The 15351-nt window shown below is 37.9% G+C and overlaps 1 protein-coding gene across 1 annotated transcript in view; it reads right to left on the minus strand.

The window, feature by feature from the left end:
- The window catches only part of DCAF13 (DDB1 and CUL4 associated factor 13), a 37459-nt gene extending 22134 nt beyond the window's left edge, over positions 1 to 15325 (minus strand). Inside the window, exons 1-6 of the mRNA XM_069081121.1 lie at positions 15143 to 15325; positions 10578 to 10777; positions 9943 to 10050; positions 7751 to 7840; positions 6414 to 6569; positions 5232 to 5309 (exon numbers count right to left, since the gene is read on the minus strand). Coding sequence (XP_068937222.1) covers positions 5232 to 5309; positions 6414 to 6569; positions 7751 to 7840; positions 9943 to 10050; positions 10578 to 10777; positions 15143 to 15212 — 702 coding nt within the window. The 5' untranslated portion in view covers positions 15213 to 15325. The remainder of the gene's footprint in view (positions 1 to 5231; positions 5310 to 6413; positions 6570 to 7750; positions 7841 to 9942; positions 10051 to 10577; positions 10778 to 15142) is intronic.
- Between the last annotated feature and the right edge of the window lie 26 nt (positions 15326 to 15351).

Raw genomic sequence — 15351 nt, forward strand, 5'->3', positions numbered from 1 at the left:
TCTTCAGAACCCAGCTAAAAACTCACCTTCTATGAGAAGGGTTTTGTAGCTCCCCTCAATGTTAATGCCTTCCCTTTGTGGTTTATTCCAAATGTATCTTGAAAATATCTTGTTTCTAAAGAGTTGTCTATGTGTTGCCTTCCCCCATTATTAGACTGTTAACCCCCTGAGAGTAGGGATTGTATTTGCCTTTCTTTGTACCCCCAGCACTCAGCATAGTATCTCACACACAGCAGATGTTTAATGAATGCTTACTGACTTGACTTAAAAGGAGTTTGTGTTGCAAGGATAAGGAGGAAGTGGGAAGTATTAAAGAAAGGGCAACCTAATATGGAAAAGAACACATGAGCAACGGGATTCCCTGAGATTCTGAGCAGGACAAATGAATAAACCCATCAAGAATACAACAGGATTGGGGGCAGCCAGGTGGCTCAGCAAGTAAGAGCACCAGCCCCAGTGTCGGGATGACCTAGGGATCGAATATGATCCCAGAGAGAGAAGCGGCTGAGGTGTAGCAGCCACCATGTAGCTGCTTCAGAGCTCCTGGCTTGCAGATCATAGGGGGACCAAGCCACCAGTCTGAGGGGTAATTGCTCTTGCTTTAACCTACTTGGATCTGGACTGCTGTCTAGGGTGGAGGTCCTGGGGTGCCTGACCAGGTGTCAGAGCTGGTGGAGGCTTCAGATAAGGCAGCCAACTAATAGCTCTGGCAGCTGAGAAAACCCCAGCTACTTGGGACAAAGCTCTCCTCTCTGGAAGCAGAGTTCTACTGTGGCAAAAAGCTCACAAGTCAAGTAACTGAGTGGCAACATGAGCAAGCAAACGAAGCAATGCAAGCACAGCAACCAGACTCTAGATTCCTTTTTTGGGGACAAAGAGGATCAAAGCATGGAACAGGAAGAAGAAAACAAAGTCAGAACTCCTGCACCAAAAGCTTCCAAGGAAACTATGAACTGGTTACAGGCCATAAAGGAGCTTAAGAAGGATTCTGAAAACCAAGTAAGAGAAGTGGAGGAAAAATTGGGGAAGAGAAATGAGAATTATGTAAGAAAATCATGAGAGTCAACAACCTGCCTGAAGAAAATAACACCTTAAAAAATAGACTAACTCAAATGGCAAAAGAGGCTCAAAAAGCCAATGAGAAGAAGAATGCCTTAAAAAGCCAAATTTGGGTCAAGATGGCAGAATAGAAGCAGGACTTCCTTGCGGCTCCAGCTTCCACCTTCCCCAATCCATGTAAAAAGGGAACTCTAAACAAAGTTTGGAGCTGCAGAACCCACAAAATGACACAGAGAAGCTAACCTCCCGCTGAGGACAGCCCAGCAGGCCGGCAGGAATCCAGCGCAGTGCTCAGGAGCCGAGCACAGCCCCACTCCAAGGCTTTAGCCCCAGGGCGGGCCTGACCAGCCGCTGGCCTGAGGGACTCCAGATCAGCAGCAGCTGTGGCTGTTTCCAGATTTATCAACACATAGATGTGATGGACAAGGCGAGAGACAAAGGTTTACGGTGGGAGAATGCAGTGGTTGCTCTTGTCAAAAGACATCTTCCCATCAGCTGGGTTTTCAGGAATACCCTAGAAGAAGCCCAGAACTTTGATGATGCTGTTCACAGACTGTTAGAGACTCCCCTTATTACAAATGTTTATTGTATCATTGGAGGCGTGTCTGACCGGAAGAGGCAGTCATCTCCAGGAACAGAGTTGGCCCCATGGATATTTGGCTCCTTAATCCAGAGAAAGAGTGTTCCTAGTACAGACAAACTGTGACCACTGGAAGCCGTGCCCTCCGAGTGATCGCCGAAGAATACCTGCCATAAAGGCTATAAATGAAACTGGACAGGCAAATATCAACTTGGATAAATTTTATGAGATTTTGACCATATGTCCAATTCTGAATCAAAAAAACAGTTTATACTACAATAATGAGTGCAGCAGACCCAGACAAGTACACAACTCGAATCAGAAACCCAAATGAAAGTTGTGAATAAAACCAAGAAAGAATTCAGCTGAACTATGAAGAATTTGTTGGAAAAAGTCCCAGCTGTTTCATTGGCTTAGTTTTGTCCCTCCAAGGAGAGGATGTTATAAAAGTGATGACTTTATTCATACCTTCCCTCCCCATTCCCTACTTTGGCCAACATCCCAGTGGTGAGCTGTCCCAACACACATACCCAGCAATGATGGTTTGAGTTTGATATTATGGGACCTTGAGTAAAATTTTCTGGAAATCTATCATTTTGTGATTACTGAACAAACAAATTTTGGTCATAAAAACAGGTCACAATCAGAATGTTAAGCTTTCCACTCTTTGGATATTATTGGGATAGAAGTTAACCCTTGCAGATTATTAAGTTAGGTGAAGTGTATCTTCCTTATCACCCCTGATTGGTTCTTCAAAATCTAGCTTAGCTTGAATTTTTGATAATCAAATATTAAAAGTGTATATACTTAAATGTATTGCTACTCACTGAACAAAAGGTACAACAAAACAAAACAAAAACAAAACAAATGTCAGTGTTTGATCTAAGTGAATGATCTCAACAAGTTCTCTTACTCCCCCTCTCCCCAATAATGGAAATAAAATTTATAATTTCAACAAAAAAAAAAGGCCAAATTTGCCAGATAGAAAAAGAATCTCAAAAGCTCAATGAAGAGAATCATTCCTTCAGAATTAGATTGGAGCAAACGGAAGCTAGTGACTTTATGAGAAACCAAGATACTATCAAACACATCCAAACAAATGCAAAAATAAAAGGCAATGTGAGATATCTCATTGGAAAAACCACTGACCTGTAAAATAGATCCAGGAGAGAATTTAAAAATTATTGGACTACCTGAAAGCCATGATCAAAAAAAGAACCTAGAAATCATCCTTCAAGAAATTCTCAAGGAAAATTGCCCTGATGTTTTAGAACCAGAGGGCAAAATAGAGGTTGAAAGAATCCACCCATCACCTCTTGAAAAAGATCCCAAAAAGAAAACTCCTAGGAATATTATAGCCAGATTCTGGAGTTCCCAGATCAAGGAGAAAATATTACAAGCAGCCAAGAAGAATCAATTTGAATATTGTGGAAACACAATCAGGATAACACAGGATCTGGCAGCTTCTACACCGTGGGATCGCCGGACTTGGAATATGATATTCCAGAGGTCAAAGGATCTGGGATTAAAACCAAGAATCACCTACCCAGCATAACTGAGTATCACGTTTCAGGGGAAAATATGGTCATTCAGTGGAATAGAGGACTTTCAAGCATTCTTGATGAAAAAACCAGAGTTGAATAGAAAATCTGACATCCAGATACAAGAAGCAAGAGAAGCATGAGAAGGTAAACAGGGAAAAGAAATCATAAGGAACTTATCAAAGATGAACTATTTACATTCCTACTTGGAAAAAATAATAATTGTAACTTATGAAACTTTTCTCAGTATGGAATAGTTGAAGGAAACATAAAGTTGTGTATATATGTATATGTATACATACATATGTCTATATAGGAGGGTATATTCACATGAATATATATGTGAATGTGTGTATATATGTGTACAGGCATACATAGACAGAGGGCACAGGACCAACTGAATAGGAATGGATGATACTTAAAAGGCGAAATTGAGAGGAGAGGAATATAATGAGAGGAGATGGGGAGAGACAGAATAGGGTAAATTATCTCATATAGAAGAGGTAAGGGAAAACTGTTACAATGGAGGGGAAGAACAGGAAGGCAAAAGGAAATGTATCAAGCTTACTCTCATTCAATTTGGCTTAGGAAGGGAATGACATACACACTAGGGTATCTCACCATACAGGACAGTAGGTGAAAGGGGATAAGAGGGGGGATGATGGAGGGGAGGGCAGGTTGGGGGGAGGAAAGTTAGAAGCACACACTTTTGAAAAGGGACAGGGTCAAAGTAGAAGACAGAATGGGGGTGGGGGGGATAGGATGGAGGGAAATATAGTCAGTCTTTCACAATATATCCACTATGGAAATTTTTTGCATGCTACACATGTAAAACCTATATTGAATTGCTTATCTTCCCAGTAAGTGGGTGAGGAGGGAGGAAGGGAAAGAATCTGGAATTCAAAGTTTTAAAATCAAATGTTTAAAATATATATATATATATATATATATATATATTTTTTTTTTAACATGCAACTGGAAAATAACATATAGAGGCACTGGGGTATAGAGATCCATCTTGCCCTACTGGAAAGTCGGAGAGGGGGATGGGGGAGGATATAGGAGAGAGCTGATTGAGGGAGGGGGTATACAATGGGATCACTGTTTTTGGGGTGGTGGGTAGGGGAAAGACAGGGAGAAAATTTGTAACTCAAAATCTTGTGGAAATGAATGATATAAAGTAAAAATTAACATAAAATTTAGTTTAAAAATAAACGATCTAATAAGAAAAAAGAACTGCCTAATCCATCTTGCTGTTGTTAGTTGTGTCTGACACTCTGTGACCCTATTTGGGGTTCCCTTGGCAGAGATTCAGAAGCAGTTTGCCATTTCCTTCTCTAACTAATGTAACGGATGGGGAAACTGAGGCAAATGGGTCAAAGTGACTTGCTTAGGATCACACAGTAAAAGTCTGAAACCAGATTTGAACTCACAAAGATGAGCCTTCCTAGGGAGGCTAGATGGCGCAGGAAATAGAACACCGGCCCTGGAGTCAGGAGGACCCGAGTTCAAATCCGGCCTCAGACACTTAACACAAAAAACTAGCTGTGTGACCTTGGGCAAGTCACTTAACCCCAACTACCCTTTAAAGAGCAAAAAAGATGAGTCTTCTATCCACTGTGCCACCCAGATGCCCAATAACCACATTCTAACTTCATTGGATCCATTTATCTTGCAATTAATAAACAATATGAGGAATCGTAAAGAAATTGGTTAGAGCACCAAGTATAACTCTATACCACCATTATGTGTTCCAAACCAATAAAGGTCTTAAGCAGGCCAACACTCTCTTCTACCCTACGATCATCCTCCTCTAGCACATGCCAAAATGCACGTTTGGCATGACCTTCAAATATATATATTTTTCATCTGATTACAAATGCTTTAGCTGCAGTGAAAAAAGTAAGTGCATACAGTTTTGACAAAGTTTCTTTCTTTAGAACTATTTAAACTCAAAATTCTGAAGAAAAAAAAAACCTTATTTTTTCATCATTGTGACCTAAATAAAGAAACACATTAACAAATGCAAAGGAGAGAAAATAGAAACTCACCTTCTTCAAAGGAGTGGCTTGCCTCATATCATATAGCACTATATTTCTGTCAGAAGCACAACTTCCCAAGATACTAGTCTAAAAATAAGTGTAATAATAACATGTTCAAAATTAGTTTGGTAGCAAACATTGCAAATTAGATAATTCTAAAATCTATTTATAATTACTTTTTTATTATTATCAGTTATTTGCATAAAGGGTGGTCACAGAGTGTCCCAAAAGTTTGAGTGCAGTTTTAAGCTTTGATAGTTAAGCTATTGAAGCTTAAGACTACATTAAGACTTTTGGGGCATTTGTACATCCTTCTAGATCATAAGCATCATACATTTCAGTGTATTCTTTGTAATGCTCATGCCATGAGAATGAGTTCGGACCTAACACTCTCCTAATGCCAACATTTCCTGGTGCTATTCTTTCTTACTTTTGTTATCCCAGGATCTCACAACTCACAACTCAACTTCTGTCTACTACTAACAACTTATAAGGTCTGATGCCTAACATAAACTCCAGAGTTTTTTTTAACATAGGAACATTATTTTCCCACTTTGATATAGATAGAGAGACAATAATGTACAAGAAGAATCACTCAAGATGAAAAGGTTGCAGTCACACTGAAGAAACTAAGTCTCTTTCATATTAACAATCTATTAATGAAAGATGGAAAAAAAAAAACCTGCACACCATTTGCTTTCAATGCTAACAAATCATTCTTAAAGTTTAATAAATCCATCACTGAACAAAAAGGAATTTTACTGACAACGGTTAAGTCTTGAAAAGCAAGTTCTCAAGCTCCTAATTAGTAACTGTTACTTTAGAACTGGCCAATGGATCTGCCACCCAAATTTACCAGGGAGAAGAAAAAAATATGTCCATCCCTTAGGACAAGGGGAAACAGATGTTTATTATTGCTTATTATAGTAACATTACCAGTCACTTTGAATTTTTACATTAGTTCATTTTGAAAAGTTAGCACATACTTATTATTCTTCTAACAATTCTCAAAGTAGGTAAGGTATACATCATTCAAAGATGAAAAAACAACTATGAATTAGAAATTTAAGAATATTAAGATTCAGATATTACTAATGTCAAAGTTTTACAAAAAGATCTCTCCAAATAGTTTAAAATAATAAGCTGTATTTGAAAAGACTGCTCAGAGCATAAAATTTAAAAGAACATTACCTCAATTGGGTTAAATTTAACACTGTTTATACTGTCAAAGCCCCAAGACATTGAACAAATTGGACTGGTTCTTTGTTCATCCCAGATGTCCACCTGCTGCCCACATGTAGCAAAAACATCTTTTTTCCAATGATGATCAATTCCTGTATATACTGTCTTTAAAAGCAAATAGGATATTACATTAATATTTATGACTTCAAATATATATTGCAATATTTTCAGTATATTTACCAAGTCTTCTGTTTTTATTTTTTAAGTCCATTACAAGCATAGAAACTCTTAATGAAGCACTGACATAAAGAAAAAAGTAATTTAAATTAGTGATATTTGTATTACATATACCATACCATAAAGGGTTTTGAAGTCAACAGGGGAGAAGTTTCATTTCATCTCACTGTAAATAATCTTTTAAACATCACCAAGACTTCTAAATCTACTAATAAAACAGAAAAGTACTAAGGAATTTTCATGATACCACATTTATTTCACAAAAATGATTTTTGGTGCTGAAGTATACTTATATACTGTTCCCTAATCTACATCAAGCTTAAAATGGAGGAGGAAAAAGGAACACTTTATTTTGTTTTGTTAAACTGGTAAGTTCAGAAATTTGAGAATACTAATTTGGAAACTGAATTCAGACAAAAAATAGGCTCAAATTTACCTTTACAATATATGAAGAAATGGTTTAAGCTAACTATTGTGGACCAGACTACAGAGGAAACATTTAGTTAACTAACTGTAAAGCACAATATTATTTTGCCACCCATCTGTATATAATCAACAAAGCCACATTCTTTCCTATCCATTAAGATATTTTTCCATTTTTATTACTATAAAAATAACCTTAAGCAATTCAAGGATATATGATAATATTTAATGTTAATAAATACTTAACACTTCAAAATCAAGTATTTTATGAAAGCAATGTTTTACCACACATAAATTTCCCCATCTTCTTTCCTCTCGAGAGAGAATATTCATTTTTTTTCTCAAAATGTGGGAGAACTCATACATATGCCAAGATAGCAGCAAAATACCATGTGATAAAAAGTCACAGTCTAAAGACTCATTCCAATATTATAATTTTTTTAAACCTGTTTTAATGGTATGTGTTATAATAGCTTTTAACACTAAAAGAACCAGAATTTAAGAGTACTTGGAAGCACCAAGCTGTGTCAATTGGCACAGTGCATATTTTCTTTATTCATAAAGCAAAGAAAAGAAATCCAGGATAAAATTTTTATGTCAAAGCAAAATTCTATTATTTTTCTAGGATTAACCTAAAACATCAAACAGTAAAAATTTTAATAAATGAAACAAATTTATTTTGATACCTTTCCTAATATTGTATGTAAAGGCTCCTCCTCTTCTCCATATTCTGGTCCATCCATTTTCCACTGCTTCACAGTCTTGTCATCACCAACCTATAAATGATTTAGAGGATTCTAAGTTATAAAGACTCGGTGCATTTCAAATTATTCATATCTTCAATTTTAAAAGTACAGCATGTGCCTCAATTTTAACTGAAACCTCTTTCAAGCTACTCTCCAGAAAGGTTAGTTTGACATAATGAACAGAAGGCTGACTTGGGAGTTGGACAGACCTGCTATTCAAGTCTTACTAGACACATACTAGCTATAAGACCACAAACAAGTCATTTAAAGTCTGCTCTCAACACCCCCAGACAGCTTTCTAAGTTACACAGAAGTTGCTGATACTCACTACTAGAATTAATTTTAACACCAAGAGTTCCTTATACTAATGAAATAATGAAATATACTGAAAATATTGCAATATATATTTGAAGTCATAAATATTTATGTAATATCCTATTTGCTTTTAAAGACGAAGGAGGAAAAAATACTATAGTGACTTTGTAACACTCAACATTAACTCTATACTTCTACCTTCTTGGAGTAAGATAGGGCTCCTTGGAAACTTACACTAAATTTTTTTTTGAGGAACCAGTGTACATCAAATAACAAAAGCAGAATCTTGAAGGCTAAATGTAGGCAAAAAGGATCTCACACTCATAGCTGCTAAGGAAGCTGCATGAAGGAGAAGAATAAGATCAAGCAGGCTGGGATGAAGAGGGGCAAAGCAGACCTAATAGGATAGTCTATGTAGCAGGAATTACAAAGTACCTAGATTTCTATACCCCCCCCCCCCCCCCGCCCCAGGACATCAGGGTACATAAGGCTTTTCTTTAGAGAAACGGAGAATAGACAAAACAATAAAAATTAAGCACAAATTCAGAATGTCTAAAGCATGACCCTGGGTAAGTCACAACCTCTTAAGAGTCTGTTAAAATGAAGAGAATACTTGTAAAACCTGCCTCAAAGGGTTGTTGTCAAAATTATTTGCAAATCTTAAAGTGCTATATGCAAGCGATTATTAGCTATTAAATTATGCTCAGAGAAGAGCAGCTCATACAGTATATCTTAAAATCCAGGAAAGGTAAACACCTTCCTTTGCTGGGAAATCCCTTTGTAAATACTATTTTGCCCAGAAAGAAAGCTCCTGGAGAGCAGGAACCATTTCATTTTTGTTGCTACATCCCCCTAGCTCTTAGCAGAGTCCCTGCCATTGTAGGCCATGAATCCCTAAGCCAACCACCATTTCATCAGTGCCCCTGCCATGAAACACTTTGTTCCCAGCTCAACTCACTCTCTTCTCTCCCTATTCCCACCCTTGGCTTCTCTATTAGAATAGAAGCTCTTAAAGGGTAGGGAATAAATTGTTTGCTTGTATTTGTAACTATCTATCCAGCTATCTCTCTAGAAGTTAGAAACGTGTCCTGTGAATGTCTTGAAATCCACAAAAAGCAATTCACTTTTCCCCTTATATGATTAAAATTTGCATGTACTTTGTTCATTTCTATGTACTATGCTCTTCTGTTTCTGTTTTTTAATTTGCATTATTTCCTAAATATTTTTACAAATGTCTTTCATATGCACACACTTCATTTTAACTGCATTATAGTATATTATAATAACATCCCACAAGTTATTTAGCCATCACCCTACTGTTGGGATTTAGGTTGCCTTCATTTTCAAACAGAAAGCTTTTTTGCCCTTGTGTAGTATACTAGATCAGGCTAATGCTGCTACTGTGCTTCATAGTTTTCAGTGTTTTCAATCCCAACAACCCTGGTAAACAGATAGGGCAGACATTATTGTTAGCCCTATTGAAAGATGCCTTATAAGAACATGGATTTCTCCCCACTGATAATGAATAAGGAGAAATCATGTTGTAAGTTATTTATATTTTATTCAGTTTTTCTCCCTAGCATTCTTTTCTTCTCTAAGAACAGCCAATAACCACAAAATGATTATTTATCATTTATTTATATATGCTTTTGCTCCTGAATTTTAGCATATTTAGTGTTTTCACTTTTCAAAAATTTTAATAATGACTAAATCATTATTAGCACCATTAAACAGAAAGACTAGCTCAGAACAGTCAACCATCTTAGTTCCACACTGGTATGCCACAGAAGACAAGTGAAAACGCATTAGTATCTTACCGTAAAGAAAGAAGTTCCACGGAAGTGGGTACACATTCCTCGTACAAAACCTTCATGTGCTTGCAATGCACGGATACATTCTCGTTTAGTCAAGTTCCAAATTCTAACCTATGACAAACCACATCAGGACATTTCTATTATAATGTTCAGGCAAAGAACTACATTCCAGGAAAAAGTAAAGTCAACTGCAAGTGGAATGTGTCACTATTAAATTTGTAGAAATAAAGTCCTTTAGAGAGAATCAATGAAATACAAAGCAGAAAAGATTCACTTCATTGTCTACAGCACTTCAAGGCATTTTCCTTACTAGAGATAGCAATGACATACAAATAAATTATTTCTTCTATCATGATACTTAACTAGCAATATTGTAACTATGACTTACCACTTTATTGTCAACTGCTAAACCCTGCATCTGGAAGGTCTTACAAATTGTATTTGCAACTTTTTCATAGTTTAACAGAAGAGATACTAGATTCACTCTGACAAACTGAACTGCATCTTGACAATTACTAAAATAGGGCATTAAAAACATTAAATTATGAAAAAAAAGAGCACAGCTTATGACAAATAGGAACTTTTAAAGAACTATTTTTAGAATAATATTTTTGATTAACTTTCAAAGTCACACTTGCCTCTCCATCACAGGATCCAGAAAGCACAGTAGACAAGCTCTTCGGATGTTTTGCCATGCAATTTACTCCATCTCTATGGCCATCTAGGGCAGCAAGAAATGGTTTTGCAAATACTCGTTCCAGTTTGACAGCATTTAGAGCTCTTGTATATTCTCGTGGAACTTCAAAAGGATGCAATGAAGGATCATAGTTTCTTGGAACTGAAATGAAAACAATGACCATTTAATAGTCCATTACATTATTTTATAGAGCAAATTTCATTTACTATTTCATGCAATGTTCCCCATTCACTCATTTACTTTTCAACAAATTCTTTTAAATTCTTTTTGTATGCCCAACAGGAAAGTGTTATTTGTCCACAAGGAATTTACTGTAAAACTGAAATGTTTTATAAAGACATGTAAAATAATTCAACTTTGTATTGATGTTAATTCTTGTGCTGCATAAAAGCTCTACCTACAACTCCACCATAAGCCCAAGGCAGATGTGCTGTGTGTAGTTTAAAAAAAAGAAGGCACATAGCTAGAAGTGGGAGATAGAAGTTCTTGTCCTCACTCTGCCATAAACTAATGACACGATCAGGGCAAATCCCAACTTCTGTGGTCTGATTTCTTAGCTAAAAAATGGTTTCTCTGAAGTCCCTCAAAGCTCTCAGAGTCAATAATTCTAAGCACCTTAACAACAGAAACTGTCTTAGGCCTCTGCTTCCCCAACACTCAGACCACTTTCCTATTCACAGAAAGATAGGGGCTGGAGCTGAGATTTCATTGGTGTATAGGGCTCCCAGTTATAAAGCTTCTCTCCCAATACAGGCACTTTCCCTTCAAACTGAATCATTTATGGAGAGTTGTCTAGAACAGGGGCCTATAGAAAAAACTACAGGCCTAGGGCTAAATCTCACTGGCAGCCTGTTTCGGTCACCTGTTTTTGTACACAGAGCCAAGGACGGTTTTTATGTGTTTAAATAAAGTTGTATTTAAACATATAAAAACCATTTTTAGCTTATGGGCCCTAGAGAAACAGTGGATAATTTACATTTGGCCTTCACACAACAGTTTGCCAACCCCTGGTCTAAGTCAAGGTATTTGCCCAGGATCACACAAGAAGCATTTATTGAATCCTAGACTTCCTGGTTTTCAGGCCAGTTCTCTGGTCACTATGCCACACTGACTTCCCTCTGTCAATACCTGAGTGTATGGATGTACAAAAGCTGATGACAGTTCAAATGCTGGCTCTATTAATGTGGCTTTAGATAACTAATGCAAACCCTCTAGACCACAATTTTCTTTAACTCTAGAACTGGGGAACTGGGCTAGATTCATCCCTTCATTTAATAAGCATTTGTTAAAGCACATATAGCCAAGTACTATGCTAGGAGATTGGGATAACAAACTAGCTCCTGTCATCAAGAAGTTTTCCTTCACTGGATGGAAAAACATACACAGAGAAATAAATATAAATACTAACAATGGGAAGAATCAGGACAGACCTCTAAAGGATATGGCACTTAAGCTGAGCCTTGAAGCAAGCTAGAGCTCCTAAAAAGCAGAAAGGATGAGGGAAAGTATTTGAGATCTACAAGTTATTTTCTAGTGCCTCTATACATCCTGTGTCAAATTCAAATTCTACCTATCCTTCAAGGTCTTAGCAATTTAAGCATCTTATTTCATGAAATCATCCTAGGTTCAAATAATCTCATCCTCTGGGCCCATGAATCATGTATCTAAAGCTGTAAGAGACTTTAAAGGTCATCTAGCCCAACCCCCTCAAGTTACAAATAAGTTAACTGAGGCCCTGAAAGGTAAAGTGACTTGCTTAATGTCACAGGTGTGGTTAAGCAGTAAAGAAAAAAATCTGATCTCAGATGCTCTAAATCCAGTATTTCTTCTCCTGTATCACAATGTCTCCCTTCATCAAGCAACTAATCCCATGCATTAAGGCATTTCTTGATAATGTCACTTAATTGTCTATGTGTTTATGAGCCGGCTCTCCAATTTTTACTACAAATACTTGGAGGTAGTTTTTGCCCACCCCATAAGGTCTAACAGTATTTGGAATATGGTGGGACCTTAATAATAATTTGTAAATAATTTCTACTATACAAAATACAAAAAAGACTAAAATAAGTCAAAATAGGAGAAAAGATCACTGTCATATGAAAATTACAGAAGGTTTTATAAAGGAGGCAAGTCTTAAATTAGACCTTCAAAAAAGTATGGGATTTGAATATTGTTACATATTTTTTTTTAAAGCAATTGGGGCTAAGTAACTTGCTCAAGGTTACAAGGCCAGTTTTTTTGTGTGGGTGTTAAGTGTTTGAGGCCAGAACCGATCCTGGGTCCTCCAGACTCCCGACAAGCTCTTACTCACTGCGCTGCCTAGCTGCCCCTGCTATATTCTTAACTAAGTACCATTTGGCACTTAAATGGTCAAGAAAATTTATTCCTAGCAGAAACATCATGTAATTAAAATGCAGTGAAAGAATGTTTTTCACATTCTCATTTACTGAACTACAACACTTCTATTCTGCCATCTGCTTACCAGCACTTCCTTTACACGATGAACAAAATCTGAGAATTGAGGTGAAAATTCAAGCCCAAAATGAAATTTGGGAGATCATTACTGGATTTCAATTATCCACACAATTTCTAGACTTACATATATCAAAAGAAATAAGAACAACCTAGAAGCTTCCTTCCTGAAAAGCTATTAATCACATTAGGTAGCACTTAACCACATGCCCTCCTTACCACCCACAGGGACTACAGCCAACAAGTCTTTCCTCTTCCTTTTCCATTCAAGACATTTACAAAGGCTCCTCTTTGTGCCAACCAGTATGCCAGGCTCTAGGAATACAAAGACAGAATCCTTTCTGGTTCTCCTCCTAACTTCACCCTACAATCTACACTTTATGATGTTACCAAGATAACCTTTAAATGATCTTGGTTCATTAATTTCTACTCAAAAATGTTCAGTGGTTTTCATTTGCCTATGTCAAGTTAATAACTCTAACATTACCTCACTGAGCTGTTAAGGGCAGTGGATAGAATTCATGGCCGGGACTTAGGAAAACCAAGTTCAATTCTGGCCTCAGACATTTACCAGCTATATGACTCTGGGCAAATCACTTAACCTGTTTGCCAGTTTCCTCATTTGTATAATGGGGATAACAACAGCACCTACCACCCAGGGTTTCAAGGAGAAAATGAGATAACCGTAAAGCAGTACAGTGCTTGGCATATAGTGAGCATTATATAAATGTTAAATTATTATTATATGATGTTATTATAGAGCAAGGGTCTTAAACTGGGGTCCTTGAATTATTGCACTTCGTAAGTCCTTCAGCTTTTAACATTTGTTAATTTGATGTAGCCTACTAATACTATTTTTATAAAGTTTGCAGCTCTCAAATACACCTGTCAATAATAGAAAAGTGTGGATAAGTGAAGGACACATTCTAAATTTCAAACATTAGTTTCAAACTCTTCCCACCATATTGTGACTGGAGCTGACAGCAAAATCAATTGGTCAGCAAAATAGATGGCTTAGAAGGGGAGGCAGAAGAGAAAGAAAAGGCAATAAACCTGTAACATTTCTTAAACTGGATAGATCCCTAGAATAAATGATTTTAGCTTTTAAATACTGTTTCATTACTCAGCCATCCAAATGGTTAGGTCTTCAACTTGGCGACAATCAGGCACAGTAGGCACAATGACAATTCCCCACATAACTCGGGGTAAACAGTACAGGATATTAAATCTGACTACCAGTGTTAAAAGCCTGAGTTCAGCCATTATTCGCTCTGAGGCCTTAGGCAAACTATTCTCTTCTCTCTGGGCATTTTTATTTCTGTCTCATTATGCCCCCGCGCCTGGCATTGTCCCTGGCACACAGCAGGATCAGCTAAAGAAAAGGACCTCCGTTTCCCCATCGGAAAAGTCAAGAGGCTAGACTAGGTGACAGGTAGTGAGGTCGTCTGTTGGTCCTGGAGTCAGGAAGACGCGAGTTCAAATCCAGCCACAATCATTTAACAGCTTTTTTTGGCCCTGGATACGTCCCTTAACCTTTCTACCTTAGTCTCCTCATCTGTGAAATGCGGAAAATGAGAGCACCCACCTCCCAAGGTGGTTGTAACAAGAGATACTTGTAAAGCCCTTAGCAAACCTTACCTTAGAGCTTTATATACATGCTATTATCTGTAAAGACTCTTCCAACTCTCACGTCCAAGGTTTCTGATTTAACACGTGCAAGTTGCTTAATGAAAGTAATTTGTGAACTTTAAAAGCCCTCCCTCCACAAGGAAAGTTAGGCCCCTCCCCGTACCAAGGGTGTGGAACCACGGACGCTCCAGGGGGCGCCTCACGTGTCCTCCCACTCGGGACAACGAACACGAGCGAAGAACGCGGGAACAAAGGATAAGGACAAGATCCGGTTGGAGTCAGCCCACTTTGGGCGCTCGGGCCTTGCCAACGCTCATGTGAGGGGATCGACCGGGCTCCGTGTGAGGAGAGGCGGTCGTGGGGGCTGTTCGGTCCCATCTCTCCCACTCCCGACAGCCAGCTCACCTCTCTGTAGGTCCAGCTTGGTTTCCCGGACATAATGGTCCGGGTTTCGGCTCAACATTTTCACCTTCATCTTGCCGGCCGGGGCCCACTCCCACCACTAAATTCCCTGGCACACGCGACTTCCGCCTTCCCCACGGATCGCCGCCGCTACTTCCGCTCACGTGAGCGAAATCGAGCGGAAGCTGTCTTTCAATCTTCTGCCCATTCCA

Source organism: Petaurus breviceps, unplaced genomic scaffold (genome assembly GCF_028583685.1).
Source record: "Petaurus breviceps papuanus isolate PSGF00001 unplaced genomic scaffold, PetGlider_PUasm1.0 98, whole genome shotgun sequence".
NCBI classification, from domain to species: domain Eukaryota; kingdom Metazoa; phylum Chordata; class Mammalia; order Diprotodontia; family Petauridae; genus Petaurus; species Petaurus breviceps.